Here is a 21,958-nt window from a genome sequence, read left to right as displayed (position 1 = left end):
CAATCCACGATATAAAGATATGGCTAAAACTTCAAAATTGGCACAGGAACTTTTCAATTTGTGCTGGAAATGATATCAAATTGTTGTTCATTATGGATATTTGGAAGACAACTTATGTGGCTTATTTGTCATTTCCAAAGAAGTCATGCTTTCAGCTTTTCTATCATACCAAGGTTTTAAGTTCAGGTCAAAGTAGATTCTTTTGGCCGAGACTGAGTCAAAAATGATGACCAGTTTTGATTGTCACCAATTTCAGCCAGGAACTGATCAGTTTTAGTCCAATTTTGGCTAGTTTTACCACTTTGCAGCCAGCTTCGGCCAAAACCGACTTAATTTGATGATAGATTGTGAGGCCCAATAGTCCCACATCGGAAAGACTCGTTCTAGAGCCTGGGCATATGAGGCGGGTGACTCTAAATCCTGCAGACGCGTTTTGGGTGGAAAACAAAACCGGGGAGGGGTGAAGGACGCTTGCGTGAAGCCCCAGAACCGGACAATATCTGGCAGGGGAGCCCCGTGTTCCCCCCTCATGTGGCCCCCATGTGGGCACTAGGTGCCTCACGTGCCTCGCAGAGGCGGGGGCGTGACATTTGGTATCAGAGCCGAGGACGGCTCTTGTCCGATGGTGGGAAGGGTGTGAGGCCCAATAGTCCCACATCGGAAAGACTCATTCTAGAGCCTGAGCATATGAGGCGGGTGACTCCAAATCCTGCAGACGCGTTTTGGGTAGAAAACAAAACCGGGGAGGGGTGAAGGACGCTTGCGTGAAGCCTTAGAACCGGACAATATCTGGCAGGGAAGCCCCAGAACCGGACAATATCTGGCAGGGAAGCCCCGTGTTCCCCCCTCATGTAGCCCCCACGTGGGCACTAGGTGCCTCACGTGCCTCGCAGAGGTGGGGGCGTGACAGCCTGACTTACATTCAATGGCTGGAGGTGATATGGGAAGTCCATAGTTTGGATATTCCTGTTGCTGGGACTGTGATTCTAGTGTATAGAGATCTGTTACTAAACATGGACTAATTCCAGCTGCCAGTAGGTCACATAAGCAAAGAACAAGCCTGGCTTGGTTTGAGAGGACCTCTCCTTTAAACTTCTACCTTTGTTCTCAATTTTCAAATTTTTCCGAAGAACATCACAACCAGGAGATGGACCCCAATTAAGATTCATCATGAAATTTTGACATACCATGGCTTTGTACCATGTAAAATGATTAAGGAGTCAGCAGCATGATATAAATCATAATCAGGATGTGAAAATTATGCAGCATGCAAAGAAAGTTAGAAGCCCATGCTTCAAGTCCTTTCCTCCAGTTTGTGTTCCTACTAAATTTCTAATATTTATACAAATCCCACATCCAGCATTTGAAAAGAAAGCAATAACATTGGTATTCTCACATTAACTGATCAAACCCATGCTAAGATCCCATAACTTCTTCGCCAGATTTGTGTCAGCAGCATGATATTTAACTTTGGCTTCATTGCAGTCAACAAAATACCTGCCACTCACTCCCTGGACTTGTGGATGCAATGCCAAGTAACATGTTGTGGCCGCACCCTGTAGAGAAATGAAACCATGGGGACGTGCTGTCAACTCAAGCTAAGATAAAAAATGAAACCAAACCAGTTACTGTTTTCAATCATATTTCATTGATTGACAAGCTTAGAGGGATGGACCACGTTGAAGTAACATTTCAGGTGGCAGTCTAGCATATATTCATTAGTTATAATGCCTTAATGGATTTTGAGATTTTTATAATTATAAGCAAAACCTATAAGAGGAAGTGCATCCTATCTTGTTGGTTTTGGTTCTTTGAAGGGCATGTTTAGAATTAAGAGGATGATAAGAGTGTAACAATCCAGAATTTCACCCAAAAAGATTCGCCAGAAAATATTTTTTGTGTTCTTTAGTCCTATATAAATACCTAAAATCTCCTCGGCGAATAATCGTTGTGGAACTAAACACATACTCGCACGGGTCCTCATATATTTTTTTCCATTCAAGTTGTGATGTTTTCGTTAGGCTAAGGATTCAAATATATTCAAATCTAATCACAAGCACCACGATAGGCCCGTGGTCAGCCTCTATGAACCCGTGCTGTAGTATCCCCTAGTCCACATAGGCTATGGATCGATTTTCCTCTGATACCATTTGTAACAATCCAGGACCTCACTCAAAAAGGCTAGTTGAAAGATATTTTTTTGGTTCTTTAGTTTTGTATAAGCACCAAAGAACTCCTCGGCGAATAACCAATGTGAGACTAAACACATGCTCGCACAAGTCCTCACAAATATTTTGAACTAAGATATGGCTAGATGGCAGCAAGATGATTTATGAATTTATTTGCAAAATAAACTTGGAACCATACTTCTGAAATATGGATGATTTATGCATGCATGATCGGCTTTATGACTTGTTTTAATATGTTGTACTATAAAATATTTGATTTTGTAATATCTTTTATTTTTTTTAAATGATGTATTGACATGAAAAAATTTATGCTTGATCTGATAAGATAGAGTAAGATTTTACTTACTGAACTGTGTCACTTATACATTACTATTTTTATTTTTTTCTCTTGAGACAAATAAAGTTGATAGGAATGAAAGATGGTCCAAGATTGGAGTTTCTGCTAGCAAGTTTGGTGATTTTGTAGAAGAATTTTAGTATTTTAATTGACTATAAAATTTTTTAGTTAATGATTTTCTGAATATTGAGGATTATGGATTTGGTATTTAAGTTTGGATTTAGACGCTCTGAAATAGTATTGGTTGCATTTAATGGATAATGAAATTGAATTTCTATTTATTTTATTATATTTGAGATGGATTTGAAAGATAAATATAATGTTGGCTTTCTGTTATCGTGGTCTATACCCCTCGGTAGCATGGCCATGTCATGCTTCGAATCTGGGGCGTGAGAAATATGGTATCAAAGCCATAGGTTTGATCATGGGTTAAGCTTAAAAGTCTAGTAATGGGTAAAACTTAAGCTTAGGTTTATGATTCCTAAAGTCATGCATAGGATGAGTAAAAAAGAGTTGGGTTAGATCAGAGTTACCCAGCAAAAGTTTGGTGGAGTAGTAGACTAAGTATCCTTATTTGTCAAAGAATGAAAGTGGGTTAATTTCAAGGACGAAATTATTTTAAGAGAGGAAGAATGTAATAGCTAGTTTATTTAGGCTAATCGGCCGGCCTGAGAGGCTAAGGCCTATTAAGATCAAGCGAGCCCTATTGCTCGCGATAGGGAGAAGGAGAAGACTCTCGACCGGAGTCTTCTTCCTCCTCCCATATCGTTGGACTACGGGAGTCCTAGAGTGATCCAAAGATCAGCCAAACACCATAGGAATCATCTATTTAAAGCCTTCTCCTCCTTTGAGTTTCTCCACCAGAATCGCCAAAGATCGTCGTCGATTCCAAGCCTTCTTCCTAAGGTTCTTCTTCCGATTTCTGCTGAGAAGAGTCACCGGAATGCCTCGCCGGACTGAGGTAAAAGTCCATCTTCTTCTCCCCTTTGATGTTTTGGGCCTTCATTCCCTTTGGTTTGAGCCAGCAATCGCCAGAACTTTTTCTGAAATAGTGCACCTTTGTTTCGGTCTTCTAAGACCCAATTCGGCCGGCTGGCCGCCACCGCCGGCGGCCCTCTGCAGACCGCTACTGCCACCTTGCCGGACCACCACGATTACAGCCACCAGCTGCCCATTTCTCTTCTATTTTGCCAAGAAAGAAGAAAAAAGAAAGGAAGAAGCAAGAAGAAAAAGAAGAAGAGAAAGAGATCCATGCCCCGGTGTCTACTGGATAGGTCACCTCTGCCCTGATTCGTATGCCAACTTTATACCCGCTGATAGAGCCTATGTTCATATTGTTGCTAACTCTAAATATCGATTTTTTCAATTCTAGAGATCATACATAGCTATCTGAGAGCCTTTAGAAAACTTATATCTTTACTTATAACATACATATAAATAGATGAAAAATACTAAATGTCATGATCAAATTCATATTTCATAACAAAACTACTTTTTTTAAAATATTTATGGAATTATTTTCATAATAAAGCATGATTTTCATAACATATATGCTGATCCATAATTTTAAGAAAACATGACATTTCCACAAGAAATCTTATATAGAAAAAACATGATAATTTGAAGATAATGAGGAGTGTCTGATCTACTTGCCTTTTTTGTCTTAGATTGTGAGATTTCGCTAGGTGACACTACTAGCCCTATTTAAAATATTAACAGCAAAATTAATTTTTAATTGATGACTTTAATAAAGTAATATGAGAAAACTTGACTGGGGGTACAGTAGTTTTATCTGGGTCAGGTCTAGACGATTCACTCAATAAACTGAACTCAATCAGGGCCAAGATTAATTAATATGGTTCATCAATGAAGGTTTTAGGGACATTTAACAAGGCTAGGGTGATTGGTCCAGTAGGCAGCCTGGGCACCAGGGCGAATCAAGGCCGTTTACAGGGGTCAACTCGAGTTCGTAGATCAAGTTGATAGGATCCGATACTGGATTTTATAGATCTTTTAGAAAGAAAAAATAGAGAGAGAAACAAAAAGAAGAGAGAGGAAACAGAGGTGCCCTATTCGGAAGAAGTTTCGGCGATTGCCGGCTCAAACCAAAAGGAATGGAGGCCAAAAACATTCAAGAAGGTGGAGAAGAAAATGAAGGACTCTTACCTCAGTCCAGCGAGGCATTCCGACGACTGTTCCCGGTGGAAATTGGAGGAAGAACCTCGGAAAGAAGGCTTGGAATCGACGACGATCTTTGGCGATTCCGGTGGTGAAACTCAAAGGCGGAGGAGAAGGCCTTAAATAGATGATTTCCAATGTTTTTGGATGGTCTTTGGATTACTCTAGGACTCCCATAGTCCGGCGATATCGAAGGAGGAAGAAGACTCTAGTCGGAAGTTTTCTCCTCCCTATTGTGAGCAACAGGGCTCGCTTGATCTTAATGGGCCTTGTCCTCTCGAGCGGCCCAGTAGCCTAAATAAAGCGGCTATTACAAAGAGAGACTGATGTGACAATTGCAATAGGCATGATTTTAACAACCTATAATGCTGGATACATGGGAGCTCTGCCTTCCAACTATAAGACAAAGTGAAGATCGAGGTAGACCAGAAGGTATCTAAGGATAATATTTAGTGTTTCTTTCCCTATTCTATGCCTTTATATTGATACAAGATGCACCTTCATATCCTTTACATTAAAGCATTACAACTTTCTGAGAGACAGATGCAATGAGTATTCATGCTGACTAAATGTTCTAAATCCACCTTTATGAAACTTCTCATCATTTTGACATAAGCATCAAAATCAGTTACTTAATAAATATTAAATGCTATTTGACCAGAATATGACTTCCTTGCCAATCCATGCCATCTTGTTGTCCTATAACAAATTATTACTGGATTAACAGTTCATGCATGCACCCTATGGTGCTCTGATTATCAAAATGGATCAACCTATATCAATCGTGCTAGTTCAGCATGATCTATATGACTTGGTATTCCTCTACACCAAGCCAATCTTTTTTCCCCACCATGACATGGCACATGTTGGTATTTTTCAGCATGATAGATTGATAGTTTGTGCCCAATATGGACTGCACCACAGTGGGCTGCTTTGGAATAAGTGTAACTCTCTCAGGACCTCCCCAAAAGGGGCTTACTAAAGGTTTTTATTTAGGATCCCTGGTCCGGCTTAAGTATCCAAGACCTCCCTAATGCACAATCCGACAAGGGATTGAATAGCCCATGCGGATGCTCACATATTTCCCTATTTAAGCACTCTAATATCCTTGCCATAGAAAGTGTCCAATCCCAAACACCGTTATCAGCTAGTGGTCATCCCAAAAAGGCTTTGATATCATTTGTAACTATCTAGGATCTCCAAAAAAGGGCTATGCAAAAGGTTATATTTGGGATCTTTAGCCCTCCTTAAGTACCCAAGGCCTTCCCAGCGCACATCCGATGTGGGACTAAAAACATTCCATCATACAGCCTTACACATTCCCCTGTTTAAGCATGCATTGTCACCAGAGGAAGAGACCAATCCAAAAGGCCCCTGCCACAATGGCCCCTAGTCACATGAGTTGTGGGATAGGTAGGCTTCGATACCACTTGTAACAACCTAGGACCTCACCTAAAAAGAGCTATCTAGAAGGTTATTATTTATGGTCCTTGGACTTGCTTAAGTAAGAAAGGTATGCACCGCTCAATTTGGGGACTAAACACATGCCCGTGTGGGTCCTCACAATAGGTTAATCCATTGCTCCTATGTTAGATCCTTCTGCTACATGGTACTCATCCTCGACTTATTTGATCCTCACTTTAAGATTGCTAGGCTTTGAAGTGTGTAGCTTGATCTTGCAACTTTATATCACCTCCAAATGATTTGAATTGTGCTAGAAGTCAATAATGTAATCCCCTAATGAACCTTGGCTATTTCATAAAGAAATATGGTTCTTTAAAGACATCGTCAAATGATTTTGATGCAACATGATCTTGACGTTGTACATGATTAGCAGTGATGGTTGATCTGAAGAAATTCCAATCACCATAAGTTCAGATAATATGACAAAAATTTACTTGAAACAATTTGCATGTTCCTTGTAACTCCTCTGCTTCAATTTGTGATGAAAGGTCGACTAGTTCTGGATTGGGGAAGGGAAGTCCACACAATGCTTTCATCTAACTTTACTTATACATAGTATATCAAAGGGGTTATTCTACATGTATAATGCCAAAATAGCATGAGCATCATTGTAGAATTTTAAACCAAAAAATCAAGTCAAAATTGTTTTGTATTGTCAATAACCTTCCAAGTTTCAACATTCATTAAGACATCAACCTTCACTAGTTAGGTTCTAACTAAACATATGTATATTTAATAAAGATAAATGATAATATGATGAATATTTAGTTATCATATTTTATCATGTCACCCACTGAGAAAATAAATATTTTGTTCTTAGCAGTCCCACTTGTTAGATTTTAATAGTTCTTTCCAAGGTCCGCAATTTCAGTACAGGGTACCGTATCGGTATCTTACCAGTTCGGTATGGTACGGTCGGTATGACACGATACATATTATGTAATAAAATAGCTTTTTAGCTACTTTTTATAATTTTTATCCCGGTATGGCTCAATACAGGTCGGTATGTTTCGGTACGGATTGGTACGCACTTTAATACGGCTTGGTATCGGTCGGTACGCCTCGGTACGGTACGGTACGGGGCTTGTACCGATTCAAAGTTGAGTTTTGTGCCGGTATTCTTCCGATACGGTATGCCCTATATCAGGCGGTACAGCAGACCTTGGTTCTTTCCAATTTTGCAGTCCCTCTCAACAATTTCAGTATGCAATACTGAATAACTGGTCCAGTCAAACCAAATTCATAATAAGATTGATCCAAGTCAATATGGACTGGTCCATTAAGATTCCATAAAGAATTCCTTGAAGAGAAGTATAATGGAAGGGATCAAACAAGCTCTAGATTTTGGCGATCAACGAAATGAGAAACATTCTGCATTCAAAACAGAATGACAAGGTCATTGTACCTAACAGGAAAATGAAGAAGATTGCAAGGAAAGGCAAGTCCGTGCTACCAACTCAAGGCCATGCCTCAGCTCCTTTGCTCAGATGCCATCTTCTGGTGCCCTTTTCTCTAGAAGCTCAGAATCCTTGACAGGGAAGGTTAAGATTTAACTTTCCTTTACTCAAGTTTATAGGTGGTTTCCCATGAGCAAAGATCAAGGAGGTATTTACAAGATGCAAACCCTAGTGGTTGTCCCATGCAATCCACAAGATAAAGATGTGGTTAAAACTTTGAAATCGGCATAGGAATTTTTCAATTTGTGCTGGAAATGATGTAAAATTGGTGTTCATTTTGGACAATCGAAAGACAACTTTTTTCGATGATATATTTGAAAGACAACTTATGCTGCTTATTTGTCATTTTCAAACAGGTCATGCTTTCAGCTTTTCTATCATACCATGGTTTTAAGTTCAGGCCAAAATAGATTCTTTTGGCCAAGACTGAATCAAAACTGGTGACAAGTTTTGATTTTCACCAATTTCAGTCAGGGACTGATCAGTTTTGGTCCAGTTTTGGCCAGTTTTACTGCTTTCCAGCCAGCTTCAGCCAAAACCAACTGAATTTGATGATAGATGATAATGTTTATTTATTATTTGGATTTTCACTATCATTTTACATATTTTTCTTTATTTCTTTAAATGCATTTATGTAATCTTTGTCAGTTCTAGGTCATTCTTAAATAATTCTAGTTAACAGGAGGGATTTGACTCATATAATACCATTTGCTTATCTATGTGAATTCCTCTTAACAGTTACAACTTACAATCTTATTTTTGATTCCAGTTAATTTGATGTTGATTTTATCATGTATAGTTGTGTTTTGGCCTTTCGGGGTTTAATGCACTGTTATCTAATGTCAACAGGCCTTGACTAAGTCAACATGGACCATTTACTTGTTTAATAATTCCCAAGAGGTTTGCCATGATCAACAAGGGTAAATTGTTGTTTGTCTACTAGGTATGCACCCTAGCCAAATGAATTTTAAAGAGCTGAGTGTCATGGTAATTTTTAATATATAACATCTATCCCTTATTGCTTTCAACATATCCGCTTTGACATGGTCTGCTCTGTTGTTCTCAAAACCAATGAATACTTAGGATGGAAAACCACCTGGTAGTTGATAGATAGACAGTTACTTTTTAAACAATAATCCAATAAAACTTTTAATAACCTGGTAGACAACATTTTGTTGTACTCCAAGCACACAAACCGCCCTTACTTATCTAACCTAACACATAAGAAAGTTTTGTATAAATATACCATAGTATGAAGTACAAGAAATGCATTTCATCAAGTGTATATTTCTTTTAACTATATAGATCAAACATTTACTCCAATATCCTAATAGAGATATTTATTAACAGCAAGGCATGTAGCCATGTACTGCATGATGTAACCACAACATTCAACATCAAAAAAAATACATGCGAAGCCTACTCCACTCACCTGTTGAACATTTTTCATCACATTCATCACAAATTTACTGACTGCAATGACAATACCTGTGACAGTCAAAAACGATCAAAATATTAGCATTTAAGTTTCTCAATGCCAGTGGCATCCTTAGTGCCAAATCACAAGTCAAGAGATTGAAAAACAAATTGATATTGAAAAAATGATATGACTTAGCTTGAATGGTTGACGTGGTATTAGTCTTCTTATTGTTTTATTGTGGTTTGGGGTATCCATATGCTGTATTTTTATGGGGTATGTATCTCCCATTTATATGTTTAGCAGGAGATTCAGCCCTCAGTAGAAAACTACTAAAGTTCACACAATACATTTTATAGCTAAACTTATAAGCAGGTGTTCTCTCCAACTCCCTTATCTGCAAATATATTTATGTGATTCCAACTAAATGTTCTAAGCTGTAAAGAATTGAATCACAATGCTACAGATGAACCAAAAATAATCTAATGAGAAATTTTTGGAGAATAATTCATATATTTGCAGAGGCTATATTTTTCAGGTCATGAGTTCATGCAGTATGATGACATTCCACTACTATTACTCAGGAAAGTAAGAATAAGAAGGTAGCACTTATAATGCTAAAATTATAAAACATAACGAACAGCCAGCCAGCTTATTGGGTGGATAATCATGTGAGATGTTTTGGTTCATAACTAAAATACCACTCATTTGGGGCAGTGTTTCATTTGGCTCTTTTGCTCATTTATGTGGAGATGAACCCAGCTCCCCATATCAAAAGTCCCAATCTTCCATCTTCATTTAGACTCTTTCCAAGTCTAGGGTAGGATTTCTCTTTAAAACAACTTAAAATGGTGATCGGTAAGATAACTCCGTCAACCTCCTAACCAGCCTTAAAAGTTCTGTAGTGAGCTCCTCTCTTGCTTAGATTTGCCTTGGCCAGGGAATACAACACCAATTTTTTTGGACGGTTGTAGTCCAACTGATAACTGATTTTAGAATTTGCTAAATCCTTCCATGGAGGCTTTGCAATTTAAAGAGTTCTTGCTCTATAGCCTGATCGATGGTAAAATGCCTTGATGAGGAAGATGATTCAAGTACTCACTCTAGCATGGAGCACACCAAGTTTATCCACATCTAATTAGCTTCTTTTTAGATCAATATATATAAAACATCAAAGAGTTCTATTTTCAAACATACCTTCAACATGTTCTTCAGTTCTTAATGACTTGTAGCACACTCCTAATCTTTGAGGAGGAAAACTATGAATGGTGGTCAACCTCCTCAGCTACATAAAAAGCAGTTTGGAAAAGAAATTCTCAATTCCTTGATCCCTGAGTATGTCTAGAGAGGATCTAATAAGCCCACTGACTGCTAGCTTTACAAATGTTTAATCCAGGGTTTGACACATCTAGTGTCAGACTTATACCAACCAAGGGTGGATATGCTATGCGCCATATTGCATTGCCAAGTTGATAAAGGGTATGATACATTTTAGACAGCTGTTATATCCTCGGTATGGCCTATTTTAGCCTCAAAAGTTCCCTTGTTCCTTTTTTCTTTCATTTTATTGACATCACACTATGTTTGTTCAAGAAATATGGTAAGACTATTAATTTAAGTGCCTTAGTCATCCTATTCGATGTGTGTTAAAGTTTTTGAATTGGTACAAGACATTGATGAAAAATCATACTTTATCATGAATTTAGCAAAGGTCATGACTTAGTATTATTACTGTGCAAAAATACGGTTTCTTCTTAATAAGGAAACTATGTGTGTGTAATAATAAGAAATCAAGGAATCATTGTATTTATGTGCAAATTGTTATGCTTTATTTAGGGGATTTTTGTAGTCATCACAATCCCTTAATTGTGGGGATCAATCCCTTAATTATGGGGATTTAAGTTGGGATAGTTTCCTATTTTAGTTAGTCTCCCTAAGTATATAAATTCAAAAAATTGTGCAGCATATTTGAATAAGAAGGAGAATAATTTTCTCTCCAATTCTTCACATGGTATCAGAGCTTTGAACTCCCTGAGAATTACCATTTTTTTGCTATGGATCATTATCAATGCATTAATACTGAAATGCAATAATGATGCCGCCATGGTGAAAAGACTCATAGAGAAAGATAGGATTTATGATTTTCTTGTAGGTCTAAATATGGAGTTTGATCTGGTTAGAGTACAAGTTCTTGGAAAGGATGATTTACCCTCATTAAATGAGACTATTGCGATAATCCGAGCAGAAGAAGAACGGAGAGGAGTAATGGTGGAACCTCAGGCTGTTGAGGCATCAGCTATGGTCTCAAAAGGGGCAGGTTTTAAAAATTCCACCCCTAACCAACCGACTATGAGCATGAATGAGGGACCGAACCTATCTAAAACCACAAGCAAGGATGCCTTATAGTGTACATACTGTAAAAAGCCTCGCTACATGAGAGAGTGCTGCTGGAAGCTTCATGGAAAGCCGCAATTGCCCAACAAAAATTGGACCATGAAGAATGGACAGCAAAGGGGGCATGCTCATATGACTTACACACAGCCCGGAAAGGAGGACATGCCACAAGAGCATGGAGAATTCAATAAAAGTGAGATGGAGAAGCTGAGGAATTTGTTGGGGTCCTTGGAAAAGCCTACTACTACAAGTGCTTGTTCCGTAGCACTCAGGTAAGGATCCTTCCCCTTGTATCCTTAGCGTCTCAAGCATAACCTTTTTTTTGGGTTCCTGGGTCATTGATTCAGGGGCCACAGACCATATGACTCATTCATCATACAAATTCATCTCTTACAGTCCATGTCCTAGCAATAAGAAAATAGCCACAGCCGATGGTACATTAATAACAGTTGCTGGCCGAGGAAGTGTTTTAATAAACCAAACTTTGAAACTTGACAGTGTTCTTCATTGTCCAAAACTGTCCACTAACCACTTGTCCATACATAGGCTCACAAAAGATTTGAATTGTAGTGTTACTTTCTTTCCCTCAAATTGTGTATTTCAGGTCCAGGGAACTGGGAAGATGATTGGACGTGCTAGGGAGGAAGATGGACTTTACTATCTTGAAAAATCAAGTGGGCAAAATAGATCTAAGAATAATTTATCTGTCATTGCTTTCTGAGTTTTCATTTTCAAATAAAGAGAAGATTTGGCTTTATCATCTTCGTCGAGGACATCCTTCATTTGGCATTCTTAATGTTATGTTTCCATTGTTATTTAAAAGGATTGATGAAAAATTTCTTCATTGTGATATTTGTGAACTTGCAAAGCACAAACTTACTTCTTTTTCTATAAGCAATAAAATAACAACTGTTCCTTTTCCACTCATCCATAGTGATATCTGGAGGCCTTCTACTGTTCCTAATATATCTGGGGCTCGTTGGTTTGTTTCATTCATTGATGATTGTACCTATGTGTCATGGTTTTTTCTTCTAAAGAATTAGTCTGATGTGAGTTCAGTATTTCCTACTTTTCATAGTATCGTAAAAATCAATTTAGGGTTGGGATCAAAAAATTCAGATCTGACAATGCTAAGGATTTCTTCAATCAAGTTCTATCACCATTTTTCCAGAAAGAGGGGATAATCCATGAGTCCTCCCATATCTGGGGTGGTAGAAAGAAAAAAATGGCCACTTGTTAGCCACTACCCAAGCCTTCCTATTTTAGAAACACATTCCAAAAAATTATTGGGGGGAAGGTGTTCTAACAGCTGCTCATCTCATAAATAGGTTGCCCTTTCGAGTCCTTGGTTTCAAAAGTCCCATGCAACTTCTGTCCAAACATTTTTCCAACTTCAACACTACAAATAATCTTGTTCCAAAAATCTTTGGTTGTGTGTCCTTTGTCCATATCCACTCTCATAACAGGGGAAAGTTAGATCCACGGGCACTTAAGTGTGTTTTTGTAGGATACTCATCTACTCAAAAAGGATACAAGTGTTATCATCCTCCAACTCGTAAATTCTATGTGTCAGCAGATGTAATATTTGTTGAAAAGGAAAGCTATTTTACGCAGCATTATCTTCATGGGGAGACAACATTTATAAAAGATAAGGATAAGGACCTATTTTTACTGGAACTTGATTCTCACTCTTCTTCTCCTATTCCTTCTTCTCTGGTCCCTCAAAATTCTACAAACTCCTTCTTTGTCCCTGTTTCTATTGAACCCAAGCCACCTTGTACTCCTAAATCACAAACTTTGGCAAAAGATAATCAGATTCAAAGTTCTACTCGCCCGCTGCTGATTTATTCAAGGAAGAAGGTACCCATTATTCAACCTATGCAAATCCAAGATTCTGAACCAGTCCTTGGTAATGAGGTAACTATATCTTCTACACTTCCTCAAGAACTATTTCTAACTCCTATGATGCTAGCGACAATAGTCTTCCCATTGCTATTCGGAAAGGCACAAGAAAATGCACCCAATATCCACTATATCCATTGTCCAATTTTATATCATATGAGAAACTATCTCATAGTCACAAAACCTTTCTTACATATCTGAACACCATAACCATTTCCAAAACCGTGCTTGAGGCCTTAGGTCATAAGGAATGGAGAGATGCTATGAGGGTTGAAATGGAAGCTCTTGAGAAAAATGAAACTTGGGAATTAGTGGAACCACCCAAGGGAAAGAGTCCAATAGGGTGTAAATGGGTGTTCACTATTAAATATAAGGCATATTGGTCTTTTGAGAGATATAAGGCTAGGTTGGTAGCCAAGGAATATACTCAAACTTATGGAGTTGATTATCTAAAAACCTTTGCCCTAGTTGCAAAAATGAACACTGTAAGAATAGTGATATCTTTGGCTGCTAATCTTGGGTGGAGTTTGCAGCAATTTTATGTCAAGAATGCCTTCCTACATGGCGATCTTGATGAAGAAATCTACATGAAAATTCCTTCTGGCTTTGGTTCAGATATAGAAGGAAAGAAGGTATGCAGACTAAAGAAGGCTCTATATGGTCTAAAACAGTCACCTCGGGCTTGGTTTGGGTGATTCACTAAAGTTATGATAACAATGGGATATAAACAAAGCCAAGGAGACCATACTCTGTTTGTTAAGCACTCGGTGTCTGGGGGAGTAACTGCCTTGTTGGTATATGTGAATGATATTGTAGTCACTGAAAATGATATGGAAGGAAGAGAAGCCTTAAGGAGGTGTTTGATCAAAGAGTTTGAAATAAAAGAGCTTGGTAGGCTGAAATACTTTCTTGGTATTGAAGTTGCTCACTCATGGCATGGAATCTTTATTTCACAGCAAAAATATGTGATGGATTTGCTAAAGGAAACGTGAAAGCTGGGGTGCAAACCTACTGAGACTTCTATAAATTCAAAAACTATGCAGTATATTGGAATAAAAAGGAGAATAATTTTCTCTCCAATTCTTCACAATTATAAATTAATTTGATAAGTTTTTATCAAGTACAAACTAATACCAAAAACTTTTCTAATTTTTAGTGCAATAGTAAAAGAAACTATATGATAAAGGATGACATTCCTAGAAGTAAGGTATTTTGAACTGGCCCATACCGAACTGGTCCGGTCTCTGACTGGTATGGTTCGGTGGTAGAAAACGGTTCTGGCCAGAACCAAGCAGTACCGGCCTAGGACCGGATTTTTTTTGCCACAGTGCACGCTGTGGCCTTTTTGGCCCCACGGAGCGGCCACAACGCAGAGATTTGACCACAGTGCGGATGCGCTGTGGCCTTTTTGGCCACATGGAGCGGCCACAGCGCAATCCGCGCTGTGGCCTTTTTGGCCACACGGAGCGGCCATAACGCTCTGCGTTGTGGCCTGATTTGACCACAGTGCGGATGCGCTATGGCCTGATTTGACCACAGCACGCACGCTGTGGTTACAAACCAAGGTATCGGTTTAATTTGATCTGCATCGATCCGGTAGCCGACTGGTATCGGTTCGGCATATCTTGCCCGGAAGCATATGATCTTCATTTTTTATATCAGATGCAGGATAGGCATATTAACTGGGTTGGAGTCAAGTTTCAGGATCCAATTATGAACAAGATTATGAACAAGATCCTGGAGTTTATGAGCAGCATAAACACTATACGAGAGACTAGATGTGAGTATGTAGTTTATAATTTAAATTTATTTAATATATATCTTTTTAAGTTACATTTTATTAAATTATCTATTTTAATTTATTAATTTTACGCAAAGCATATGGCATAGAAAATCACGAGACCACTATTGAAGAAAAGTTAATAACTTTAAAAACCAAAAAAATGAGAATAAAACACTAAAAAAAGATTAAAACAAGGTCTGCTATACTGGAACATACCACCACGTACTAGGCATACTGTATCGTAGCGTACCAAATCAAGACTCGGTATCGAAGTTATACTGAATCAAGACTCAGTATCAAAGTCGTACCGAATCAAGACTCGGTACACCAAACCAACTCTCATACTAAGCATACCGACACTGTACTAATATGACATCGACATAAGGTCCGATCGCAGGGTTGTGAACCTTAGTTAAAACCTTGAAATGACACCATATCGTGACACTTTTGCATACCATATAGTACTATACCGGCTCGGTACTTGACCGGTACGACACACAATACTGATTCAAGAAACTTCGGTTGCCATAATTGGGAATGAGTAAAGGAGTGGGTATAGGTGTCAGGGGGAGGTAAAAATAATATTTTAAGAGCAATTTAAGATTCCAAGCGGCTCCAAAAGCAGGTATATTATCCTATCCTATGTATAAGATTCCTATTACTATGAAGCAGACATGGATAAGAAATTTGACTCGATGGGGGAGAATAACACATAATCCAGTATAGTCAATGGCCAACACAAGAATTTGATGTTGTGTGTGGGCCTTGTCACATCACACAACAAATATTACAAGCTGTTCTTTTTTGATCGATAAAGAAACTTCCGTTGTATATGTTCCTCACTTTCCATGAAAAGCCATGTAATGCATGCCTGCCCCAGGGTAGTCATTTATGTAAAGATTTTGTTTGGATGTGTGAGCTAGGAAGAGAGAGAATAAGAATGAGAGAGAGAGATGGCGCTTGGTACAGCATGAATGAGAGAGAGATCATGATCAGGTCAGGCAAAAATGAAAAGAGAATGAGAGAGAAATGTGTATGATCTCAAGTTCAAAAAAATAAGAGGCTACAAAATTTTACATTTCAAAATTGTCAATTTCTAATAGCAAGAATATTTACATGGTGATCCTAGGGAGAAAATATTGCAACTTGCTCCATTTTATTGTCCTAAATCCATATTGTAACGCATGATAAAGGGATAAATCTTAATAGCAAATGATAAAAAAAAAAATAAAAAATGGTAATATACCATTCCAAAACCTCCGATGCCGCAATATATTGGTGGTAATAACCCCTGGATGAAGTGAATTAACTGTAACTTTTATCTCTTGTTCCTGTTTATGAAAAATAAAGAGGCAGTCATTGTCAAACAATTCAATATATAAGCTAAAACAGGATCCTAATTAGCCGCAAATATCAGACAGCAAGAGGCTTCCTAAGCTCATGTGTCATGCTTCAAATGGCAATCAAGTTTGGCTTATGTATGTCAAATCGTGCCCCTGAAGAATGAAAGACCACCTTTCGCACCAAATCAGAGAGAACATCTGCCTGAAGGGTGACTGTTGTCTGAGATAAGATAGCTGACAATTGCCAAGGAAAAATGGCACTTGCTTTTCTGGCATAAAGTACTATCGGAAAAAGGGGATAGTAAATCGATAGTAAAGAACGGAAGCACAATGGAAGGTATGGTTGGACCTTTTAAACCATTGACATAAAATATATACTAACAAAACTTTTGAAAAAGTAGTTTTCCCTCAGAAATATTCACTGCATATGTGTAACATTCTTCAGTATTTAAAGAGAAAAAAAAAAATACCTTAAGATGGTTAGAAAGCTCACGAGCATGCAATATGTTGGCAAGCTTCGATTGACCATAAGCAAGAAAACTATAGTACCTAGAAAGGGAAAACATGATCTGAATTTATTTTTAATTCGTAGTTCTCCTAACATATGCAATGGAATATCAAAACTAATTATAGGAAAACATTCATCCACTTTACTATCAATGATTAACTAAGTGGAAAATGATCTTCAAAAAACTTAATGGACCTTCATAAACTTCTCACATTATCTTACCCTGACTTTTCATTGATTTTGTCAAAACGGATTCCTTCATGATACGTAGCCTCGTAAGCTACAGAAGAGACAATAACAATTCTTCCTTCTATACCACTTTCACGGGCTGTAATTCTCATGTTTTCCAATAAAAGATTTGTCAAAAGAAAATGACCTGCAAGATCACAAAATGTCTCATTAATCTTCTTCTTCAAAACATGCTATTGGGTATAATTGCAGGTCTACCTTATGTATAGACATTATGGGATCACAACTGTGCCCCTCTGGTTTGAAGGAAGCTTTATTATAAAGCAGACAATATGACACGCAATAAGTATTTGGCTATGATACCATATAATTTACCCTACTTGAGATGCTTTTATCATTTTAAGTGAGTCCATGTTTACACAGATTCAAGTCTTTTATATTAGTTACCCTCAAGATTAGGAAACCTCCAACCAAAGGACCTCATATGAGTGTTAAGCAGACTTGATGCATGAAATAAGCATAGAACATAGAACATGAAATTTTATTAAACATATCATGTGCATGTTAAATGTGGTGTATGTATGGACATACATGTGATGTAAATTCCAAGGTGGTTGGCATACCAACAAAACTTTACAAAGATGAAAACATGTAGAACCAACATATTGTATAATCATATTACACAATCTAACGCACTAAACATGAAGGTAGGAAGATTTTGTAGATAAATGGAAAGATGATAAGATTTAAGTAAAATAGAAAAGTTATTTCAAGGAAATGAATTAAAGGAACAAAGCTAGGAGGAATTACATGAGTAATAAAATAAAAAAATGATGCAAATAAAGAAAAAGGCAGAACAAAATTTAATTAAAGTATGGACCAAGGTATATAGTACCTGACCGAATCAACCAGTTAAATCGGTAATGTATCATACCGACTACGAATACTGCACCAAGTGGGCAAATTCTATTAAGTTTTGAGTGGTTTGACTCAGTTTGAAAGCTAAATCGGGCCAATTATCTTTAAACTCCCCACTCCCACCCTGATTCTTGTTCAATCATGTGAGCCTCTCACTCACGATCCTTCGCAAGGTTGAAACCCTTGCTGCTAGGGGTTTCTAGCTTATCACCACCACCACTGCTGCCGATGCTAACAAAGACATTGATGATGAGGTCGAAGATGGGTACCCCTCTCACTTTCACTATCCTTCCCCCTCTCTCCCTCCTCTTCGCCTCCCCCTCCCTTTCCCTACCTCTCTCTCACTTTCTATCACTCTCCCTCCCTCTCTTTTCCTCTCTCTCCCTCCTCCCTCTCTCCCTCACCCTCCCCCTAGTTCTAGTATGCCTCGAGATGGAATGGTACATGCTGGTACCATACTAAATCGGTAATCTGCCAGTACAACCCTTGGTACTGGTTCAGCAAACATTGTTTCATACAATTAGAAATTCTGAAGTAATCTATAATTGAAGAATAGTGCCAAATGATTAACTTGCTCTAATTATCATGAGAGTTATTGGATAAATGATTAGTTAAGGAAAGATTAAAATAAAAATAATCATGACAATTTATGAGAACCATTTTATCTTAAACTTTGAGATGGTTAACCAAGGATGCAACATTTTTGCTCACTAGAATTAAGAGAGAGGTTTCAAAAGAACATGTGTAACAACCCAGTACCTCACCCAAAATGGCTAACTGAAAGTTACTATTTGGATTCTTTGATCCTGTATAAATACCCAAGATCTACCCAGTGAATAACCGATGTGGGAATAAATACACGTCCGCACGGGTCCTCACATACTCCCCCCGTTCAAGTCCTGACGTCTTCGTCAGGCTAAGGGTTCAAATCCATTCAAATCTAATCACAAACACCACGATCGGCTTATGGTTAGCCCCAATGGATCCGTGCTGCAGTGTCCCTTAGTCCATATAGATTATGGGCCGGGTTCGCTCTGATACTATTTGTAACAACTCAGGACCTCACCCAAAATGGCTAGCCGGAAGGTACTATTTGGGTTTCTTGATCCTGTATAAATATCCAATATCTACCCAGCGAATAACCGATGTGGGACTAAACACACGCCCGCACAGGTCCTCACAACATGACTTTAATTGACTTTAAGTTATGATAGAGTACCACAAGGAGTAATTTTGCACATGTGTAATGGAAGAAACATTTATTTAGAGGTTATATTCAAATTGTTAAAGGCATGTATAATTAAAAGGTGAAAATTGTTACTGCAGGTAGATGTAGAAAGAGGACTGAGTTTCTAGTTGCATTGTGCCTGGACCAAGGATTGTCCTTTCATCCATATACTCTTTGCCTATCATCAATAGGCATATACAACAGAAGGTATCGAGGCATATGTTATCTGCAATGAAAGCATGCTTATTGATGAGATGACAGCAAGCTTGTATACAAATTTAAGAAAATGAACAAAATCACTGGAATAAAGTGCTGAAAACTAACGTGGAGTACAGCTTTATTGGCAAAAGAAATAATATAGGTCAAAAAGATATTAACTAAGAGAAAACCTTCTGTGATTATATTTCTTTATCTTGGATCAGAAGAAATACCAAGGTGGATGATGAAGTGCAAAGATGCTTCTAAGATGCTGTGTTACCACAGAAACCTTTTGAAGCTTATAAGAAAATTTTGTAAAACAACTAAATTTGCAATGCTGCATGGTTTACAATGTTGCATGATGATAAAGAGGCCCATGTACATTAGATGAATTTGGCAAAGAAAGCAGGAAACTAAAGGAAGCACTAGAGTTGCACAAATTGAGGTTTAAGGTAGGGACTAGTTTAAAAATGGAAAACAGAATGAAATGGTATGGCACGTCATAAAAATATCCAAAGCAACAGCAAGAAGACCAAAATGGATTTCATGCCGAAATTTAAAAGAAGGGGAGAAGAAGTCTTAAGATGACATGGACGGAAGTTGTGGGAAATGATTTTGGAAAAGCTAATAGTAACAAAGGATATAAACCCAAAAAGCCAGGCCTCAAAAAAGTAAAGATAGGGTATGGTCAAGTCATACACAAAAAATTTCTAAGTAAAGTATGAATTATGACAATAATTCTCAAGGAGCCTTGCAAACATAACAAGCCAACTAAAAGTCATTGTGACAGGACGCTTTTACATCTTTAGGTTTTGATCATTCTTAGCCGACTCAGATAAAATCATTTACCACAAGCAAGAATGAGAAATGGATGATATGCAACATTTTTAGATAAATAGTATTTCAGGAAGACATAGTAAGAACTTAAAACTTGGAAGATATTATGATGCTTCCGGTTCTCTGAACTTTACTGTTCTTGTCAAAAAGCAAGAGATTCTCATAGACTTTGATAATCCAATCATTATTAGGTAAGGTAAGAAGTAAGTATAGGTACTGACTTTTTTTTCCTGAAGGAATCAGTGCAATGGGATGTGTTTATTTATCTAAAGGATCAGAGCATAGATTGTTTACCATGATAATCGATAAAAAGAACAAAAAATTCTTATGAACTGGAAAATGGAAGAGTCTCTATCATTTCATTATAAGGTGACTGATAACATAGTAGCAGAATAATTACATAATCCTACAGCATTTTAAGGGGGAAACCTTAATTCTTTCTTTCCTGTAGGCCACTTTATAGTTCTTGCAATATATAACTTTTTGTATATTTCCGTATTCTTGTGATGCCACATCAATCCTGTAAACTCTTCTGTCACTTATGTCCCAATTAAACAATTATAAGTTTCATAAAACAGAATGAACAATATCATTTAGTGACTGAAGTAGTGAGGCATAACCTAAGTAGTTTGTCGCAAAATGCAGCTCAATGCCATCCCGGGAAAGCATGAAGGGAACCAGCGCAATTCCTGCATTGTTGCTTCAAGAAGATAGACAAAAAAGTCATCTTTCAATGGCCATAGCTATTGAATCTTAGCAAGTTTAACTAACGCATCTGGATAAAAAAGCAAAACAACACTACGTTTCATGAATTATCAGAAAAATACAATAAATAATTACTTTAACCCATATTTCTATCTTTAATATGTCTTACATGAGGATGTTCAGTGGGAGATTCAGCTTATTGAAATTTTCTACAAATTTTCTAACAGATGCCATCAAGCTGAGGTCTAGTTCCATGACATCGATTTTAGCAGTACGAATTTCTTTCATGATTGCAGCTTTGACACCAGAACCAGTCGATAGATTCCTGACTGCCATTACTACATGCACACCACGCAATGCAAGAACCCGGCATGTTTCGGCACCAATTCCACTTGATGCTCCTGCAATAGATGTCTGATTAGGAACTACTAGTGGGATTTGAAAATACAAATAAAGTGCTCATGCTTCTACCGTCCAAGGTCCGCCGGTATCCGGCCCTATACCGGTGCCACCCTGTCACTATGTTGGTATGTCCGGTATGAAAGTTGGTTCGGCGTACCAAGTATTAGTACGCCCCCCATTTTGCGTACCAATACCGAACCGGTATGGTATAGTATGCCTCGTACCATCCAGTTCGGTACGGAATAGCATACCATATAGCATCATCCAAGAAAATTATGTAACTCAATTACCTATCAAGTATCAAGGAAGTGTGGTCAAATTCCTAAGTAACAAAAAATTCAGTAGACCAAAAAAATAAACAAATAAGATAAAAATAAAAATTTCATAGCGCTTCCGAATCCTCGGTTTGAAAGTTTATATGGAACTTACACAGAATAGAAAAAAAGTCTAGTCAAAAATTCAAATAATATACGCTACTTTTCCAAAATATGAGGGCATCAATAGTCTTC

General features: G+C 37.8%; 1 protein-coding gene across 3 annotated transcripts in view; it reads right to left on the bottom strand.

Annotated features, from left to right (window-relative positions):
- Nucleotides 1–1,174: 1,174 nt before the first annotated feature.
- Nucleotides 1,175–21,958, bottom strand: part of LOC103717727 (short-chain dehydrogenase TIC 32, chloroplastic-like) — a 38,750-nt gene continuing 17,966 nt past the window's right edge. For all 3 annotated transcript variants that reach the window (XM_026808696.2, XM_026808698.2, XM_039126801.1), the window contains exons 2-8: nt 21,217–21,448; nt 20,963–21,042; nt 17,195–17,348; nt 16,935–17,013; nt 16,368–16,452; nt 9,058–9,113; nt 1,175–1,556 (exon numbers count right to left, since the gene is read on the bottom strand). In XM_026808696.2, coding sequence (XP_026664497.2) covers nt 1,398–1,556; nt 9,058–9,113; nt 16,368–16,452; nt 16,935–17,013; nt 17,195–17,348; nt 20,963–21,042; nt 21,217–21,448 — 845 coding nt within the window. In that variant the 3' untranslated portion in view covers nt 1,175–1,397. The remainder of the gene's footprint in view (nt 1,557–9,057; nt 9,114–16,367; nt 16,453–16,934; nt 17,014–17,194; nt 17,349–20,962; nt 21,043–21,216; nt 21,449–21,958) is intronic.

The sequence above is a fragment of the Phoenix dactylifera genome, chromosome 5, assembly GCF_009389715.1.
Source record: "Phoenix dactylifera cultivar Barhee BC4 chromosome 5, palm_55x_up_171113_PBpolish2nd_filt_p, whole genome shotgun sequence".
Classification (NCBI taxonomy): Eukaryota; Viridiplantae; Streptophyta; class Magnoliopsida; order Arecales; family Arecaceae; genus Phoenix; species Phoenix dactylifera.
The sequence above is the reverse complement of the archived record's forward strand: the minus strand, read 5'-3'. Positions and strand labels throughout refer to the sequence as shown.